Source organism: Phycodurus eques, chromosome 21 (assembly GCF_024500275.1).
Source record: "Phycodurus eques isolate BA_2022a chromosome 21, UOR_Pequ_1.1, whole genome shotgun sequence".
Classification (NCBI taxonomy): Eukaryota; Metazoa; Chordata; class Actinopteri; order Syngnathiformes; family Syngnathidae; genus Phycodurus; species Phycodurus eques.
This window is the reverse complement of record NC_084545.1, coordinates 9049028-9069359: the sequence shown is the minus strand read 5'-3', so window position 1 is coordinate 9069359 and position 20332 is coordinate 9049028. Positions and strand designations below refer to the sequence as shown.

The window sequence follows — 20332 nt, the reverse complement described above, 5'->3', positions numbered from 1 at the left end:
GGAAATTGCAGATTACAAAAAATATGTCTTTCAAAGCACAAGAAAGATACTTTGTGGGCTGTAAAAGCTTTCATCATACTGCACATAAAATACAACGGCAAACAAAAAATGGGGTGACAGGTGGCGTAGAATCATGCCAATTCAAACTAAACTGCAAACTAAGCTAAAAAAATTCAATCATAAATATACAGTACATAGTAAACACACAGACAATCATAAAATCAATAAATCATGTGGTGTAACTTCGTCCTAGTGAGGCATCCTGGTGTCCAAATATTCAGAATCAGAATCAGAATAATCTTTATTTGCCAAGTATGTCCAAGAAAACACCCAAGGAATTTGTCTCCGGTAGTTGGAGCCGCTCTAGTTTAATATTGTGCTACTGATGCTGATGACAAATATTTATGGCTGCTCCTAGGTTAGTATCTGGACTAAATAAAGAAAATCTATCTGCCTTTGCTGGGATTTTGTACAATTGGCTACGTAGAAATAATTCATTGGATCGCCAGACTGATCAGCAAGCGGCCGCTAAATAAATATATATATATTTTTTGAATTACAATACATTGATAGTATTCGTTTATATGCTTAATGGAAAATACATTAATAGGAAATACTGTATATAGTGCATAATGCCCTGCCATTGGCTGGCGACCAGTCCGGGGTGGACCCTGCCTCTTGCCCAGTTGGATGGTATACTGTCGGTTCCAGTTCACCCAGGACTCTGATGAGGACAAGTGCCATCCATTTGCTTCACCGCTTCTCCTCACGAGGGTCGCGGGCTGCCGGAGCCTATCCCAGCTATCTTCGGGCGGGAGGCAGGATACACCATGAACCGGTCGCCGGCCAATCGCAGGGCACATAGAAACAAACAACCATTCACACCTACGGGCAATTTAGAGTGTTCAATCAACCTACCGCGCATGTTTTTGGGATGTGGGAGGAAACCGGAGTGCCCGGAGACAACCCACCCAGGCACGGGGAGAGCATGCAAACGCCACACAGGCGGGGCCGGGATTTGAACCCCAGTCCCCAGAACTGTGAGGCAGATGTGCTAACCAGTTACCCACCGTACCGGCGAGGACAAGTGCTATAAAAAAAAAAAAAAAATAGAAGAATATACAATGGCTGAAATGTACCTGGCTGCCCTAAGTGACTCCTCCTCCGTCATAGTGGCTGACAGAAACTCCTTCAAAGTACATGTGTTCTCCATCCATTCAATTAGACCAATTCTGTAACGGTAACAAGATAATGGCATTCTGATACAATCCCCCCCGATAATGGGAGTGTTTGTGGGGGAAGGAGTTTCAGCTTCCAATTTTTCCTGCGGTCCAAATAAAAAACCGAAAGGGTGAGATACAATAAAACATTACCTCGTGTTGATGGGGATGACTTGGTATGTGCGGAGCTGCAGGCCTCTGCGAGCGCATGCCGCGTCGTGACTCAGCAAAATGTTCATGACGGCAAAAAGCTGCTCGATGCGCTGGTCCTGTCGGAGGTCCTCTCCGCCCTTCACCAGGAAAGGGTGGTCGCGCTCATCGTCGCCACGGATGATCAGACGTTTGGGACAGCGAATAGATGACATGACCTTTACCTGTCGTGCACAAATTCCGAGGCATTTACAGCACAAGGTTTTGGTGAATGCCGCTGAAGTCGTACATGCGACCCCAGTGTGTGATATGTGGTGAAGCGTGGGCTGCATTTAAAAAATAATAATAATAGTAATAATAATTCTCTAAAATTGAGCTAAGCTTCATAACCATGGGAAAATGTGGATCCATGGGTGAGAAAATATGAAATCCCAAAGTGTCCTTTTCTTTTTATGGAGGGTACCGAATGATGGCAAAGAGGAAAAATGTAATGGTAAATTGGAAACAATTGCGACATATCGGTAGTGTAGTGTCGCTTCTTTTTTCCATATTTCGGACAGTTACAAAACATTTGAAAAAGCAGGGTATTAAGTCAGCTCACATGCAGCAAATAAATGGCAGATTTTTGTTTCGTAGTGCAGAATGATCAAATGTTCTCAGTACAAGTTTGAGCAAATTCATTCAGTTTCCAAGTTTCTACAACGTGACGTCTTACATTTGAACAAACGAAGAGTTGTAATACTTACCCTCTCATCAAATCCAGTTATCTTGGCGTGGTACTCTGGCAAAGGTTTGGATCTGCCGTCATATTGACCTAGAAGAGGAATAAGAGCAATGTTTTCAGGCTGCAAGTTCAGTTTCAATTGTCCTGCAAGGCGTGCTTTTGTCACAACGCACACAAAATTCAAACTTGCTGTACTGTTCTGCTATACTCAGGACATTGTCGGTATGATCCAACATATTAAATGACCGATGCATAACCTCACATCAGGGAAATAAATGATAAGTAACAGATTTTATTTTCGTTAACAAATATATATATAGATGTTTGTTCAGTGTGACCTCAATGGTATTGGTGGCTGTATTCTACTGACCGGGGATCTCCAGCTCGTTTCTGAACAAGTCTGCCTGAAAAGCACTCAGCCAGGGCGAGTACTCCTTCAGGTTCCCGGGTTCCGCCTGACAGTTCCGCATGGACATTGCCAACTGATCCACCTTTTGCACAAAGCTTTTCTGTCTCCTCTTCTCAAAAAGTTTGCTGCCTTTCCTTCCCAGCAAACTCTCTACATTCTTAGCAAATTTCTGTGGACGAAATAGCATCATCTTTGTGGCATTTCTAACAGGGTTAAACATTTTCCGTTGGTTAAAGTTCTGCTTTATGGTCCCCGCATATTTACAAATGACCTATTATTGTTATAATGATTACGATTAAGTTCAAATGCTCACATACACAATCACTCATATCCTTAAAATGTATTACAAGTTATGACTGTGTAGAAGTTAAAAACGCACATATATTAGTATATATACACTCTACAAGCTCGAGGAAAGAAAAGAAAAATAACATATACAAACTTGGATAAATTTCTTGCGAAATATCCCATGACCATCTTTTTGGCAATCCCCAAGTGAAGAGTACATCTCGTTGTACATGTTCTCCATTTTCTCCATGTTGAAGTCAGGCTTTCCCAATTCGTTTTTTACATTTTCCCACCAGTCCTAAGGGGACCAAATGATCAGAAAACAATAAGCTGAAAGTCCCATTTAGTCATGGCTAAAACTCAAATGGCACTTGTTACCCTAAAAATCATATCAGGATTTGTGAATTGTTGCAGTGCATCCACAAATTTCTTCACAGCTCCTCCCTTGTCCAGCATGTTGTTAATCCTGTTGATGCAAATGCAATACACATCATTATAATTAGAATACTTTTAAGATATCTGGGCAAGGAACGAGCATTCATGATACAACATATCTGATTCAATCCATTTGTGGGATTTAGGGACTGAGACCTGCTGCGAATAGCGGAAATCTGTGAGTAATTGATGCGCCCCCAAAGGCTCATCATTTCCTGTAGAGATCACAAGATGGCGGCAAAGCGCTAACTTCACCTAAATAAAGATCCTCAACTCACTTCATGACAGCAAAGCAATGCTTTTATTGCTTTGGCCTGAGCCCATGGACAGCAAATAGGTGAGTTTCCAGTGGAAAAAGAAGATGATTTAAAAAAATACAAAATAAATAAAAATCAGAGAATATGTGACAGGGGACTCGTGTGACAAGGTTCGGTGTTCAAATCTTAACTCGGGCACACCTGTGTGGAGTTTACGTGTTACATTCCAAATAACACGTTAGGTTAATTCAAGACTAAATTGTCCATAGGTGAGAATGTGAGTGTGAATGGTTGCTTTGCTATTATGCACCTACAGTCTGCTGGGATTGGCCCCAGCTCCCCCGTGACCCTAATGAATGGATGGATATCTATTATTACCTGTTGACAAATTCCTGCTGACAGTGGCCAGTGGCAGAGCCCTCGAAGTGGTAACTTTCGCTACTGATCATTAAAGCATAAACCAGAGCTTGAGGGTAACATTCCGCTATTTGCTGGATGCAGTGCTGCACGGCCACAGCTTGAGGCTTGTCCAAAAGGGCTACCATCTGACTGATCCAACCAATTAGCATCCAGCAGGGCACTGACGCCATCTATATACAAACAGATGACAGTTTATAACTCAACATGTGGATTATTGCTTGTTTGTTTGTGTTTGATGATGTTTTTGCTGATTATATTGTTGTCTGTGAGCAGAGTTCTGTCATAACAATAACTTGCAGCAATAATATATGATCATTTCCCAAGAAGATCAGGTCAGTTATGTTTAATTGTGCTTCTTTATGCATCCTGATATGTTCTGGACTTCATGGTTCATCAGAAAAAAGGGGGGAAAAAAACTGCCCTTTTTAAAGTCAAGTGAAAAAGGTTTCTTAAAAATCTTTTTAAAAATAAACAAATTTGACCCCACATTTAATTGAATCCAAAAACATAAAATCTCGTACAAGAAAAAAAAAAAAAAAAAAGGAAAAAAAGGATGTTTTATTCCCACAAACAGCTGAAGATTACATCAAGAACACTAAAAAAACTTGACTGGATAAATTGAGAGTTCCAGTAAATAAGTGAACTATGTTCAAAATAACACCATTTAATTCATAATGACACCATAGCTTTGAATGGCCTAATAAGCCATGAGTGATGCTTAAACAGTAATACTTGTTCCAATTAGGACATTACTTAATGTGTTCTTAATACAAAGCAAAAAATCTACCAGGAAGTACCAAATGGAACGTTAAAACGCAATACAAATCCGGAGCATATCCAATCAGACGAACCTTGTTCGTCATGAGGTCCAGCGTCTCAGAAGGATACAACTCAATGATTTGAAGTAGTCGGGGGAAGTTGAGACGAGCCTCCTCAGAGTTCAACTTCAAGGCTTTCAACATGTTTTCGACTACATAAACTGGGAGTGTCAAGAGGTCTGGGAATGGATTTTCTGAAAAAGGGAAGAGAATTATGATTATTTTTGTTTTTAAATTCGGCTATCACAGGTGATAATTATTAACAATAAAAAAAAAGAAAAAGTTATTGCCTAAATTCACAAACGTACTCGTGTCTCCCTCATCCTCCCGACGCAGAAGTTTATCACAGAAATCGGCTAAACACATGTATGTTTCTACAATGCTGCTGGTTTCCGTGCATTTCCCTTTACAAGTCTGCAGCTCCTCATCAGCCTTTCTGGCGGCATCACGCATCAGCGTCAAGGCTCGCAACTGTAGCCCCACTTCCACTTCCTGCACGGAAAACATCTTTGAATAACACATTGACAATACAGACGCCAAAGTAAACTAATACCGTGAAAATGTCAACATTGATGTACCTTCAGATCTTGAACAGGCCAAACGCTTTCTGAAAGTTTGACAATTCTTTCGGCTTTGTCAGCTTCAATAGTTTCCAGAACTGAGGGGCTTCTGCTTACAGCCGTGGCCATGATGTGGAAAGATGTTCCTTGAAGGATCCTTTGGTGTCTGTACACTTCAGATGTGGCACTCTGGCAGTCAACCTGAATATCCTCTGCAAGAAAACATTTGTTTTACACAAGCTGGACCATTGTGTCAATTGCATAAATGTGGTTGGACTGTAACATGGTGTTTTTAAGCCATTTGATTGATCATCGAAGACGGAAGTAGCTCATCTGTTAGGACTTCGGCTTAGGAACCGGAGGGTCAAGGTTCAAGTCCCTCACTCACGCAAAAGCGGGACGGTCTTCAGCATGATATTGAGTTGCTCCAAAGGACCCTGAGCTTGGCTGCGTTTATGGCTGTACCGGCTAAAACTGTGGACCCACCGCAGTAACCATTTTCTATTTGTTTTAGCATCTCTGTGAAGTTCCTTCATCAGCTTGGTGGCAACAGAAAAGTTGTTCTGAAAGCAACAGAAATGTTTGAAGTTAAAATGAAGGCCCGTGATGTGGCAGCAAGCAGTCTTGCACACCTGCTTCCTTGCGCTATCGGCCATGTGCAGTTTCATGCCGAACTTGCAGTTGTTTACTAAAGTGTTAAGGTCCTCTGCAGTGTCTTCAGCCTCATCCACCTCCATGCTATCGGTGTCTGCATGGCTTTGAAGCTTTTCCCTGATTTTGTCCAGGAAGAAACATCTGGGAAGAGGATTTCAAAAAGAGAGATTTTCTGATGTGATCTTATAAAATAATGGTACTCTTTATTTATTTCTTTTCTCCTCACCGGGATGTAATGATATCGTCCCAGACGTTCACTGGATCCATTTTAGAATCAGGATATCGCTCAGTCCATGAACTGATGAGCCGCTTGAGGGATGTCACAGACACTAATGCAAGAATCACAATGAATGTTAAGTCAGCTTGGAGAGAGAAAGATCAGGAATCGTCTACTACCTAATGCAGAGGCTAAAGTCAGCTTTGTGGCTTTTTCTTTCTCTAACAGAGCCAGCCAGTCATCTCCTCACCTTCTCCTTTGATAAACTGCAGGAAGTCCTGGATTTCCGTCAAGGCCTGCACTGACTGCAGGATGGTTAGACGACTCTGTGTCAGCAATGCGTCTACACTTGAGTAATTCTGCAAAGAGCAGACGGGAGAAAAAAAACACGCTTAAAAAAAATGTTGTCCAATCACCTTTCATATTCAAAGAATACCTCCATAAACAGCTGCATGGCAGAGTTGGTGTAGTATTTAGCACGGTCATAGTCCTCCTGCAGGATGTAGAGTAAGCTGAGCTCTTGGCTGTAATGACTCTCCAGCAGCTTTTTGCGCTCCTCCACCTTCATGGCTTGGTCCATGAAGCTGAGGAGACTTTGGTCCCACTCACCCAACTGCAGGAGCTTGAGCATGCTTCGAATCATGTGCGGCAGGTACATTTCCTAAAATACAAAACAACACTAGATAATAAATGCTTTGTCATGAAACACATTAGCGCCCATCTGACATATTTCTTTTGACTCAAATCCACCTCGCTAAGATTCAAACTGGTGCAGAATTGATGGCTTCATCCATGCTACAGATTAGTGGTTCTCAGACTTTTTTACCCAAGGGCCACCTAAAAAAAAATCGTAGCTCTCCAAGTACACTAGCATGAAAAAAATTTAAATACAGCAGAGTAAATGGGCCTTTGTGTACGTGTTCGTCAAAAACGAGACATACTGTTTAGGAATAAAACCTTTTTAATAAAATTGTAAGTCACTGTAACTGTTAGATACTTTTTTTTAACCTAAATAAATCTTTGAAAACCGTTCTTAATGATTAACTGCAAATGTATTGAACTTGTATTGAAGTAAATTACAACGGAACAGTTTTTAGGCAGTAATTCGTCCACACGCCACTAGAGGGCGCAAGAAGATGATCTAAAAAGAACAGAAACAGCATTGCTATACTCGGTGATTATGAACGTTGAGTTGCCTTATGTCAGCCTAACCGAACTTCATCTCATCTACTAGATCACAGGTGTCAAACACAAGACCCGGGAGCCCGCGAAAGCAAATCAGTTGAGTCAACTTCAATGATTCTTGCCAAAAACTATACCACAATTCAAATTGTCATATGTAATAAATAATAACTGAGATATTCCAAGCATTTTTTGTTACCAAACCCCTTTTTACAGTAACTTGAACAATTGTTGATCAAACTATTATGCTTGACTTCTGATTTCAAAAGTAGTTATCCATTAATTTGTTGTGTATATGTAGTACTATGAAGAGGCGATGAAACATTTATATGGTTTCACAGTCATAACAGCCCTATGAGGGAAACCGTAACTACAATATGACCAATGACAAAAATGGGGTTGACACCCCTGTGCTGGATTGTAAAATGTCAAGTAACTAACCTGGTAGAGAGGCTCAAGCCACATTTTCTCCAGGTTAGCAGGAGTATTTTCATCGATGTAACCCGTGGAACAGTACTTAAGAGACTTCCAATCAGTCAAATGGCTGTAGGCCTCCATTGCAGCTATTTCCCAAAAGTGCTTCTCAGAGTCAGTGGGCTCGCCATTAGGCCAGTCTTTCGTATTCAGAGCCTGTCAGTGTTCGAAAGAAAACAGAAAATCAATTTATGTGCGTGGAAAAAATAAAATAAAAAGGGTTCATACCTCATTGTATAGTTTAGCAGCTTCAGCAAAGTCAGTGCTGGCTTCAGCTTGCAGAGCAGCACTGGTGATTGGCATGGTCCCAATTTTACCGCCAAAGATGCCGCGTACAACATCATAATCCTCCAAATCTCTGTAAAGCCTGAAGGACAAAGCGAAGAAATAATTAGCATGGAAAAGGTGACTTTTGACCAAAACAAATTACATTATATGGCTATATCAGGGTTTACTGACTGTCAGCCTACAATACACAATTGTCGCAAATTTGTTTTAACAGTGGCTTTCAAAAATAAGAGTTGTGATAGTCACTGCACCAAAAGGATGTCTTGCCACTACACATTCACCAGATTCATGGTATATACATACATACATGAACATAACTATTGTTTACATTAAAATGTTTACAATTCAAAAATCATGTTGCCATGGAAGGAAAGTCAACAGCCCACACAGACAGCAAGGATAGTTTGACAGAGCCCCAGTGGTGGGGATTCAAACTGTAACCTTTAAACTGAGGGGGGGGGAAAAAAAAAAAAAAAAAAAAAAAAAAAACTTTACCACTTTAGTCAAAGTGCTCCCTATAAATCCATTACAATAAATGGATAGTGTTGAACAGAAACTTCCTAAACTTCACGCTGTACAGCTGTCATTGTGGTGTAATGCTTAAGTCAAGTCGTGAACTTGTGGTACCTTGCAAGGTGGACCCATTTTTGGGTATCTGGGTGGAGTCCTTTTCGTGACCTTTTGGTAGGAGGTTCATCCTGGATGCCAATGTGCAGCAGACCTTCTTCCAAAAGCAGGACGCCCAACGGCTGCTGGAGACTTGCGAGGCTCGTGGAGCTGATGAGTGCTGGATCGATATGCAGCAGGTCTTTATGCCGGTAGCACATGTCCTTACGGTGCAAAATAATTAGTAGAGTTATGCTTTCGATTAAAGTTATAGCCACAAGGGTTAGAAAGACTATGACAGAGGCGAGACATCAGATGCAGACTAATCTTGCTCACAGAGATGGACAATTAAACGATTTGATTGATTAATTCAAGTTTAATTATAAGAATGATTTTTTGTTTTTTTTAAAATTCATATTTCACCGGCATTAGTAGTACAAAGTGCATCCCTGCTGACGTGCACTGCTTGCACTAACAACAGAGTAGCTACTTCACAAAAACAGTTGCCAAATTAGTGACTTTGTTGCTATGTATAGCAACATTTCCAACCTCTCAAGCAACATATATTTTTTTAAAAAGGCGTATTTCTAAGCATAATTCCTGCTACAAAACAGACAACATGAGTGGAATCACTTTAACATTGTATTTTGTATGACTTGAAAGGCAGCTGGTGGAAGGCAATCACAGAGTCAATTGTGGTGAACACCATTTTTTTTTTAACCATTTACAGTTATGTTATTAGCATATTTACTGACATGTTGAAAACTTTTGACCTGAGGTACTTCTAGCTAATTCTGAGCTACAAATATTTTGCTTTAGGTCGTCTGCCTCACCTGTACAATTCTAAATGAAAAGAGACTGTGTGAGAGCAGGAGTGTTATCTTGAATTGCTGAATAAATGTTAATTTATCAAGGATTGTGTTAGGCAAAATCCTGATTTTGACATTATCAGCAAAGAAAAAAATATCTATTTCTATTATTTCTGTGGAAGTTGATTCAAGTTAATCCAAACATACTTTCAAAGCTTGTTTGGTATCAGGAGAAATAAAGCAAATCCTTAAGAAGAAAAAAAAAAGCAAAACTTGTCATTGTCATGTGATTTTTCTATAAGTAAAAGGGGAAAACTGATTATTGGGAATCAGATTTTTATGAAGAAAAAATATATATATTTTAAGGCTATCTTGCCCACCCCTACCTGCAGCCTACATGTAAGATACTCTCAATGTAAAGGTTCAAACCTGTGTTTGTTATGTGCAGAAACAGCACAATAGCAAGAAACATACCTGCACACATGCAATAAATGGTGGGAAGCAGAGCGTACTCTTGCCAAGAAATTTGTTCATGGTGCATCGAAGGTCTTCCTTAATTTCAATTGCTTGCTGCCTGGGTTTCTGAGTCTCCATTTCTTGGAGGATGCCGGTAAACAGCGAACTGAACAGCTGTTTGGCCAGAATTGGATCTCTCTAAGAGGCATGCAAGAAAGCCATTATTTATGACATTCAGATATTTAGAAGCCACTGTATGCTGGAAGAAAACAGTAGCTGGGTCACCTGTGCAACAGCTTGAAGGGGGGCAATAATGTTACTGTATGGGATTTGGATATCTGGAAAGTCTCCCACTCTGTAGTTGCGATACAGTGTCACCTCAGCCTCTTTTCGCAGTCTTTGATCCGCTTTTTGCTCCTGCAGACCATAGAGAAGCACTGAACATTGAGGAAGTTGGTGATGAAAACTCGCGTACAGAAAACGACATTCACTAATTGCATGCTTAGTATGTAACGGTAATTGCAATACAATTTGGCTGGGTTGTAAATGACCATGATAGTATGATATTGCGATATTACTTCGCTGGTAATAATATAGTATCACGGATGGAGCACTTGTGGAGTAATGTATCACTTGTAGAAACCAATATAATGAATCTGTGTTCGTGGGAAATAGAACGATGTGTATGTGGATCAAAATAAATGCCTTTTAAATATAACCTAAAAGTGTTACTTTTCATTGTTCGTAATTCTGGTTGTCTGGTTTGCCTATGTGCCAATTTGAGAATGAATGAACCATGAAAAAAACAAAACAATCAAAGCGGTAGTGGAACTATTTTGACAGCGTGAAGTTGTGCATCTACTTCATGAAATTATAAATATGTTGTGGTACATCATATACGATACTTTGTGCATTCCAAAACTTTGGGCATTTATTACCTTCAGTCGCTTTTGTTTTTGGACTTCTTTTTGTGCAAAAATGAGGCTTTCCTCCTGGTCCTTGAGAAATCTGCGTTTCAATCGAAGGATTTGTTGACGTTTCTCATTCTCTGCTGTTAAGAGAACACAATACATGACATTTCTCAATGTCCTCCTGGGGCACACAAAGTTAACATTTGAAGTTGAAAGTTTATAAAATACATTTAAAACACTGATCCTGCAGACCTAATGACAAACACCACAGACCTTTTACATGACCGTCCACCTCGTCTGTCAATGTGGTGAGGCGCCCTTGTCCAAAGCCTTTTCCTACTGGTCGTCTTGCGGTACTTTGCCTCGTCGCATTCTTTTCAAACACCAACAAGGAGGACAATGACTCAGACACCGAATACTCTGCAAATGTGTCCACACTGCTGCCGGTAAGCCAGTTATATGCTGTGTGTCGACCTGTCGAAGTCATCAACAAAGAAAGATGAACCTGTTACCCCAAAATTTGTCTCGGTTAGCGTGACCATATCGACGTAGTAAGTAGACCAAATATTTTTAAGATAGTAATTCATTAGGAGGACCTGGTATTTGGGTTTGGGTAAACTGAAGTGAGGTCTGAGTGGCTCGAAGCTTCCCCTTCATGGCTCCTGACTGGGACAGTGCCAAGCTTTCAGGGCCTTGAGAGCTTTGTGTTTCAACAAACATTGGAGTCATCACCGTATTCCTGGAGCGCCAGTTGGAATCAATCAAATAATCCTATTGGGTGGAAGAAGAACAGTTCCAAGATCAGTCCAAAACAGGCAACTATCTGACTAGAAATCAGTGAAACAAACCAACCTGGAAGGTGCACTCCGAGAGAGGATACTCGAATATATTTCTTTGGAAGTCAGGACTCTGACTAGTCATTTCCAACAAGAGATTGGTTGCCAGGCTTAAGAAACACCTCTCTATTTGACAGCTGTACAACGAATGAAGCACTGTCAACATTCGCTCCAGAGTCGTGGTTGGAAGGCGCTTCTCTTGACTCCAGAAATTACGAACATACAACCTGAATTGAAGAACAGTAGACAGGGATGACTATGTCAAAACAAAAACATATGTAACAGATTCAACGTTTTGGATAGTAATATTCTGGGAAAATGCTTCTCTCGTGTAAGTATATGAAAGAAAAGGGAATATAATTGCTTCAAATAAGCCTTTTCTACACATTCACTTTTAGACAATATAAATCAAATCCTTTGAAATTATGATTTGATAGGAATACATTGTGTTGATATGCAGACCGAATTCAATCCACCTTGGGAGAGGTCCGTCTTTTATGTAACTAGTTGCGTTAGTACTTACTGAAGACTTTGGTTCTCTTCAGAAAATCCTTGAAGTAGTGTCTCTTTCGCTGCATTCAAAACCTCCAGTGAGATGCTGTCTGTCATACTCTCTTCATCACTTGGAGGAAACAACAGCAGTCAAATGGTCAGAGCAACCCAAAACTAAATTAATGGTGAAGTCAAATCAATTTCTGTCCCTTTTATTCATTTTAGCTCAGAATTCATTTTTATTGTGGCTGATGAAATTGTGTCAAATTACATCAAATATTTATACCCAAATCCGTTATTTTATGAGAGGAAACAATTTAAAAAAAACAACTGTACTGGAGGTAGACGTAGTGATGCTGCATACCTGTAGTTGTCCTGGATCCACATGAGGATGTCGTACATTCTCTCTCGGCACACTGGTGAAGGGTGGGAAACGAACGATGTCACAGCTCCAAGGAACTCCTGAAGCTGAGGCGGTGTCAGGCGAGCAAGAATTTTGTGGATGATTTCAAGACACACTCTCTGCATTGCTTCATCCCTTAATGCATGTAGAGTAAAAAAAAAAAGAAAAAGAAAAAACAAATACTGTATGTCAGAATCTGAATCATCCAAGTACACAACTGTACTTGCCAAAAGTTAAGGACATTCAGTGTTTGGGTGGAATGTTAGGGTCTACCTAAAATGCTAAAATTCTCTAAAGTTTTGAATGAACCTGTTCAAAACCTACAACAGATATTTGATATTTATCTGGCATAACCCGAGTTGTGATTGCTCATGGTTACCAATCGAACGATTTGAATGTCTGTAAAGGGGTTCCACAAGAGTCTGTTTGATGACCACTTTAAGTTTACCTGTAGAGGTTATAGTGTATATTAAATTCATCCTGAAATTTGATCCAACAGCTGAATAGCCCTCACTTTTTGTGCGTAGTAAATATTAAACACACAAAGAATGTGTTGCCAGTAGCTGGTGTCTCTCTGGTACTACAGCAGAATACACAAAACATATATACAAGTAACAAAACATTTTGACAAGTGTACAGGTTAAGGAAAAGAAATAAACAAAGGTGTAGTAATTCCACAGTAATGTGTGTGGAAAAAAATGGCAAAGTGTCCCAGTGATTGTATGACTAACATACGACTATGTTAGTTGGCAAGGGCAAAGATATCACTCAATACCCTCTGTAGGTCAACAATTTTATCTAAACTGAAATACATCCATAAATTAATTGTAGGGGGTCCTCAGTAAGTTAAAAAATTTAAATAAAATACATTTTAAAAAACTAGTCGACACTTACCGATGAGCCATCATCCGAATGAATCCTGTGGTCTTAAGTTGCAAAAAAATATCTGGAATGGCATCAGCTCGACTTAAAACACACTCCAAGCAGTTTAACTTTAGTAAGCCGTGCAACTTTGGCAGCTGGTAGAACACAGGATTGACAAACCTGCAAGAGCCAAAGAGGAAAGTGTGGAGCAACAGAACTGTACAGATATTTTTGCCAATATGTACACAAAGCAATGCTCACCTATCCATAAAAGGCGGAAAGTGCTTTGACACTTTGTTCACACAAATAATGAACTTGTCATTCATTTCTTTTTTCTTCAGACTTGTTATCTGACTTACAGCGAGATTGAGAAGTTCTTGGTGATGCTAGGGGAATCATTTGGAAAGGTTAGATCTAAATCTATTTGTAACATTAATAAAGAGTCATTATATGAATTAACCTAATTCACTAGTGAGGATAAGCGATACAGAAAAAATTGATGGAATGGATCACACAGTATTTCAATTATAACTGTAAGAATAGTGGGGAAAATTGCATACGCTTTCGTTGTCAGTCAAGTTCTTTAGGATGAGCCCAATAATTTCAGCAGCAGCTGAGTAGACATCTTTATACCTTACAAAGGTCATGTTGTTGGTGAGGGACTTGATGTACCTGTAAAGACATAAAAAAAGCATGATTAAAAGATAATCAGTACAGGGGGGTCTTCGGTTTACGATAGTCCCCACCTTTGGCATTTCAAATGTGAATGAACTAGTTCATAAAATGATTTAACTACTTCTTTTTATATCCATATGATACGAAAACTGAATTAAAAAGTCAGTTGCTCGAATACACGACACATGACATACACTACAGTAAACAAGTAACAAATTGTGAATGGTAATCTTTACTGTGTTGAAGAATTGTGGTGCTGCATTTAATGAATGACAATGATTGATTCCCCAGTGATTTCATTATGTGTGACTCCAAAGGCAGACATTTACAGTAAAGCAGACGCGCAGGAAGGCGGAAACAGAACAGCAAGCCGCCACAGAGTGGAACAATACATCCAGACTGAGGTAATAAAATCAGTGAAAAAGTAAACGTGGTCGTCTTCTGAAAAAAAATTATTGGAATGTCTTTTTGAGATTGTATGGGAATATCACCAAATTGTTATAAGTCATGCCTTATAAGTGAGACCTTGATGTGATTACATTATTACTATTACTGAGGTTATTTATTTACAGGCAGCACAAGGAGGCCCTTGCCGTGTTCATTCCACACAGGTTCACCTGTCATACTGAATTCCACAGGAGGTATCGTAAGCTGGGAGATTGTTGGCCAGGACGATTCCGAGCAACTGAAGTCCAACAGAGTTGTCTTCACTTTCTGGGTCCGTGCCACAGAAGCGTTCATATATCAGACTAAAAACAGACATTAAATATAAAAATTATGTTAGCATAACAGATGTTGTTTTGCGACAAATGGCAATTAAAAAAAAATACAAAATGCCTGAAGATAGCAGACATAGCTGAAATCAAAGATCAGATTTGCATTTCCTTGTCACCGCTCAGAATTGACAGAGTTTTCGTAAAACCACCTTCAAGGACTATTGCGCGACATCATAGCAAGAATTGCCTCAATCCAACATGCTTATGTGGGTTCTCTCCAGTTATCAAGGTTTGACAAAAAGATGCCATTTTCCAGCTGCTGTCATTTTAAAGTGGGCAATTGTTTTTAGGACTACCTACCTGTAAGGCACATACAGACAGTCTTTCCAGCATTCGACCAGAGTGCGAATGATCTCCAGATTATGGCGAAACACAGACCTTCGTTGGTGAAAGCTATGCTTCATGAGAAACTCTAACAGCCGATTGGCGAGCACTTCATCCCTGACATTGCCCTATGAAAGGAAAATGTTGTTACAAATGTCAAAGCATTCTTGGGCCATCATAAAAGTAAGTAGGTAAGTTATGAGTATAATATTTCAGCTATACCAATTTTATTGGTATTTCTACAATGTACAGTAGAAGGACAAATATGAAAATACACAACCTTGGGTCTTGCTAAGCTTGTCCAAGACAACACTGTGACCACAATATCCACAACCATAAAATGGATACCCTCTCCTCCATTACTGCCAGATACGACAAGCTGTAGGAGTGGCCCCAGCCAGTGCTTGGCATATGGTCTAAAGACCTGCAAATAATGGTACAAATAAATTTAAAAAAAATATATACATTATTCTTAAAAGTAAATTTCAGATCAGAATCATCAAGATACAAAGAAATTGTCACTGGAAGTTGTGTCAATGTAGTAGTACAGTCAAGACAAAAAAAAAACACCCACTATATTTAATGAAATATACTTTTAGTGATCATATACACATACACTAAGCCAGTCACAAAAACTTTGAGACGTTGGGCTTTTGGGTGACATTTCAGGATGAACCTAAAATGCATGACAAACTTGACAGGTGAAATTAATTTGACCTTCTCAAAACTTTTGAATGCACACATATCTGAATGTTCATTCGGTTTCCGAACTTTTTGTGCAACTTTCTGTTCTCTAAGAAGGCTCTAAACAGCAATGTTTTTTTTTTTTTTTGCAAACTCAATTTCAAAGGATGTCCACATCTATGCCTCTGTGACTCTTCCAGTCTCTCTCTCTCTCTCTCTCTCTCTCTGCTGCAACCTGCTGATGACACCCAAGGGTCAGCGGGCACTTTACTTTGAGAACATCCTTTTGTGCCGTCTTGATCAGCAACATAAGTTAGCAAAATTATGCAAAGTGACAATGCTACATTGATGACTACAGTAATAATGACAGAGATGTGCACAATTATGCCAAAGTGTCACAGTGAACTTGTGAGTAAAATGTATTAAAGGTTAATGGTAAGTGGAAAGAAGGAATAGCATTTACCAGAACGAAGGCGTTACGCACATGTGAAAGGTTGACTAGAGTCACATAACATGATATTCACCTCCTCCGTGTTGATGATTAGCTTTGAAATGAAGAGTCTGATATTGAGTGGTGTTGCTGGATTCATCAGTTTTCCATGTAGAAATTTCATCCATGGAGGAAGGTCACTGGGCACGTTTCCCTAGTTCATCCAAAGTATTATTACGTATTTACAAATTACAGTGACAGTGTGTTTGTTATTTGTTTCTTTACAACAAATACATGTGGCTTATCTACCTGTTCAATTTTGGGAGTTATGTTGTTACTTTGCATGTGACCAATGAGAACTGTCATGGTCGCCATACATTCGTGGTGATTTAGCTCGTCCATTTCCAGTTCCACTGTTGCATCTGGGGAATAAGGTGCCTCCTCTGTCTGCTGCATGTATAATAGCCAGACGTGCAAATAAAATCACAAAGGCTATCGGACAAAAACACATGGTAATATTTAGTTCCGTAAACACAACTCACCACTTTTGCTACAGCGCGTCTCTCTCCTTCAGGTTTCTGGGAGCCGTAGGAAAAGCTTTGAACTCCGGTCGAGAAATCAAACTGACTCATCTCCTCGCTCAGACTGCTGTCAGCCATGTAGGACTGGGAGGACAAATATACTGGCGCCTCTTTAGACGCCACACAAAAGTCTTTTGAGTTACCCAAAAAGACAATGTTCACCTAACGTTGCATGTTATAGCACATGAGGCACCGTAAAGTAAATGACTTCAGTAGTAAACAAAATAACGGTTAAATACAGGTTAAAATACTGTACCTCCGTTCTCATCGCTCACTTCTTTTCGAATCATAGTATATTTCTTCTTTCTCTCGAGAGGGACCTGTATTGATAAGGACATAAAGGATGAAAGAAATGTTGCCTGATACTATTTCCCTGACCTAAAAAAAAATTCTTATCATATTGTACCTCAATGACAACTGGGAAGTTGTAGGTCCTTTCAACATCAATGAGATTTTCCAAAATGAACTGGTTCTGGGGCAAGTTTAAAAAAAAGGAGACTACATCTTAACTCATTTGTGACACGTGAATGACGATGACAGTTAGGATTGATTCATACAGTTTGCCCACACCTTTTCTGGTTTGTCACTGAAGAGGAAGCCATAATAGAATTTGGGCTCACTGAAGCTGCAGCTGATGGCAGCGATGGCGCAGTTGTACGCAGCACAGTGGTACTGTCTCCTGACCTCGAGGAGCTGAGTCTCGCTGGCCATATTCTCAGTGAACGTTTCAAAACATGACCTAAACGAAGCATTGAAAAGATTCCTCTTCATCATTAAGTCATGGTATCCTGGTAAAAAAAAATAATAATAATAATAATTTAAAAAAATGCATCTCTATTAGTCAAGGGGGAGTCCTACTTGAGCAATTTCTTTGACAGCTCATTCCCTTCAGTTTTGTCTGCACCACAATAAGCCGAATTGATGCGGGATTCCTTCGAATAAACTTCCTCTTTGGGAAGCCGAGAATACAGGAGTTCCATCAACTTGAAGCAGCCATTCTTCTTCAACAACTGTATCTCAAATGTTGATTCACCTGTCTGAAAAAAGAGGCATACAGTATACATGAGTGTGTTACTCAGATCTCAATAAAACTAGACTTAGACTGTCAACTGATTAACTTGAATAATGAAGTGTTAATAACATAAAACAGCATACAATCCAGGGACCGGATGAAAAGGCAATACAGTTCGTACTTTTTCATGAAATTCACTTACAAATAAAATAATGACAGCAAGCTGTAAGAAGAAAAATGCCTAACTCAAACCTTGGTGAAGCGACTGAGAAGCAAAGCCATTATGTCCGCAACATTTGCCACAAAGAAGTCAATGAGTGTCTTGGTGCTACAGTGAGAGGCGAGAGGCAGCAGAACTCTCTCCATCATGGCCTGAAGCACACTGCTGCTTGGCACATCACCCTGCTGGATCACTCCATATATCGTACACAGCAGCTGTAACTGTCGTTCACCACTTGGTCTGCCCACACATTCATGCGACATGGAAGAGATTATAAAAAAAAGTTAACAAAAATAACAGGTTACAAGTAAGACATTATTATTCACCCATATATTCGCAGATTTTTCTTAACTCTTCCTCCATTTCCACTGAAAAACAAAACTATTTATTGGTTTGTGCTCAGCCGAAAGACCTTTTATAATGTTTAAGTGTTTCTTTGGTGCCATCGTGTGGCACAATGGTGCCAAGGAACTCTGTTAAGCTGTGTTGACGAGCTTCATGTATTCCTTTGCCACCATCTTGTGACATCTAGGTGCCAAGGTACTATGTTGAAGAGCTCCATGTAGTGCTTTGCCGCTAACCAAACCTTTTGGGGTGAGGCGTCAATTGCTTGCGGAGTTTCGCGATTCGCGACGGGGCTTACGGGGGAACACTAACCTTTCACCAAATCAAACAATAAATGTATCTTTTTTCAGTCACATATTTTGATAAATATTTACCTCAATCCCCCCGGTGTGCCTTATACCATACCCTACTTCCTAAAGATGCCTTTTTGACCAGTAATCTTATTTATATTTGCCCTAATAAAAAATACAATGAATCATCTTTACTGACCGTTTAGCAATTCTTTGAAAGCATGTTTGAAATTGCTCCTCCATGATGTGCTTTCTGTCTCGACACAGAATCCCAGCCAGCAGTTTGAGCAGAAGTGGGCTCTGAGAAAGCTCAAGGGCATCCAGCAGCTGTAACAGAAATTATTTTCATTCCCAGTGCCAGCAAAACACATTACACATTCTCTACCTATAAAAGAAAAACACATTTTAACATCTACATTTTTATATCTGTATTAAAAAATGTCGCTTCACTCTGATTTAGTGTCCATGTAGTAAAGTGAACATTTGAAAGATGTGATAAAGGTTGTTTTTCTTTGTGTTATTATAGGCACACTTTCTTTTTTATGTGTGATTATCTGTGCATCATTTATAAAACACTCACCTTTCTAATACAGTCCATGTAGTTGTTGCGGTGAAGGGACCCCTTTGCAAATTCATCAGACTGCATAGGAAAGTGGGAGGCCACCAGGGATTCAAGTGCTTTCTGCAGCTCAGCCAGTGGTTCCTCCGGGACGGTTGTAAAGAAGGGTAACACCAGCAGGGCTTGACTCTAGACAGATGAAGGAAAACAGTAAAAACATAGAAAAGCAGAAAATACTGCAACAAATTAGAGTAATGGACAAAGGCTCTGTTTCCAACATGCACAACAGTTCATTACGATTCCATAATCAAAAGTGGTAAATGGTAGCAATAAATCAGTAGCATGGCGTAACAACTACAGTGGTATTAAAGTGTTCAACTCATTTCTCTGTGACAATGAGAGTTAATTACGAACAATTCAACTCATTTTAAAAAATAGCTGGTTCATTTCAACAATGAGAATCCTTTTACATCCAGACTTGGAAAGGCAAGAGATCATTTTTCCCACTGCAAATCATTCCAGAAACCCAACTGAACTGTACCACATGGCTTTAATCTGCAAACGTTTGTACCTTGAGATTCAGGGGTAGACTTCTGTCGACCAGGAGCATGGTAAAAGTAAAAAAAACTTGTTTAAATCCTTCATGGTTGACATTGGAGCACACAGAGGAGTCAATCTGAAGAGAGGGAAAATATGATAAAGAAAAAATATCAGAATTCAGTAGCTTGATCCGTTTAACAAAATAAGATGCTGGCCAACAGAAATACTGCAATAAACATCATTTCTGATGGTTAACTGTTAAGAGTGATGGGCAAAACAAACAAAATTCATGAACCGCAACACACCACACAGCTCTCCAGATGCAAGTCACTATGGCCCAATGACTCATCTGGTTATTATAACGCAATAGAGATTATCCACTTTTTTTTTTTTTTTTAACAAAGCAAAATTAACACAGCGTCA

General features: G+C 39.6%; 1 protein-coding gene across 1 annotated transcript in view; it reads right to left on the bottom strand.

Annotated features, from left to right (window-relative positions):
• The window catches only part of prkdc (protein kinase, DNA-activated, catalytic subunit), a 37075-nt gene that overhangs the window by 2217 nt on the left and 14526 nt on the right, over positions 1-20332 (bottom strand). The window contains 43 exon segments of the mRNA XM_061667086.1: positions 1140-1232; positions 1374-1594; positions 2117-2184; positions 2465-2672; positions 2946-3089; positions 3170-3257; positions 3862-4073; positions 4755-4915; positions 5030-5213; positions 5300-5493; positions 5670-5844; positions 5914-6076; positions 6162-6264; positions 6403-6511; positions 6589-6813; positions 7776-7964; positions 8037-8175; positions 8724-8926; positions 9986-10165; positions 10253-10384; positions 10906-11018; positions 11152-11352; positions 11475-11649; positions 11731-11941; positions 12238-12336; positions 12571-12744; positions 13504-13653; positions 13735-13859; positions 14034-14145; positions 14766-14897; positions 15225-15376; positions 15529-15672; positions 16457-16576; positions 16672-16812; positions 16905-17053; positions 17200-17263; positions 17350-17415; positions 17514-17682; positions 17802-17980; positions 18208-18415; positions 19010-19137; positions 19391-19558; positions 19941-20045. Coding sequence (XP_061523070.1) covers positions 1140-1232; positions 1374-1594; positions 2117-2184; positions 2465-2672; positions 2946-3089; positions 3170-3257; positions 3862-4073; positions 4755-4915; positions 5030-5213; positions 5300-5493; positions 5670-5844; positions 5914-6076; positions 6162-6264; positions 6403-6511; positions 6589-6813; positions 7776-7964; positions 8037-8175; positions 8724-8926; positions 9986-10165; positions 10253-10384; positions 10906-11018; positions 11152-11352; positions 11475-11649; positions 11731-11941; positions 12238-12336; positions 12571-12744; positions 13504-13653; positions 13735-13859; positions 14034-14145; positions 14766-14897; positions 15225-15376; positions 15529-15672; positions 16457-16576; positions 16672-16812; positions 16905-17053; positions 17200-17263; positions 17350-17415; positions 17514-17682; positions 17802-17980; positions 18208-18415; positions 19010-19137; positions 19391-19558; positions 19941-20045 — 6476 coding nt within the window.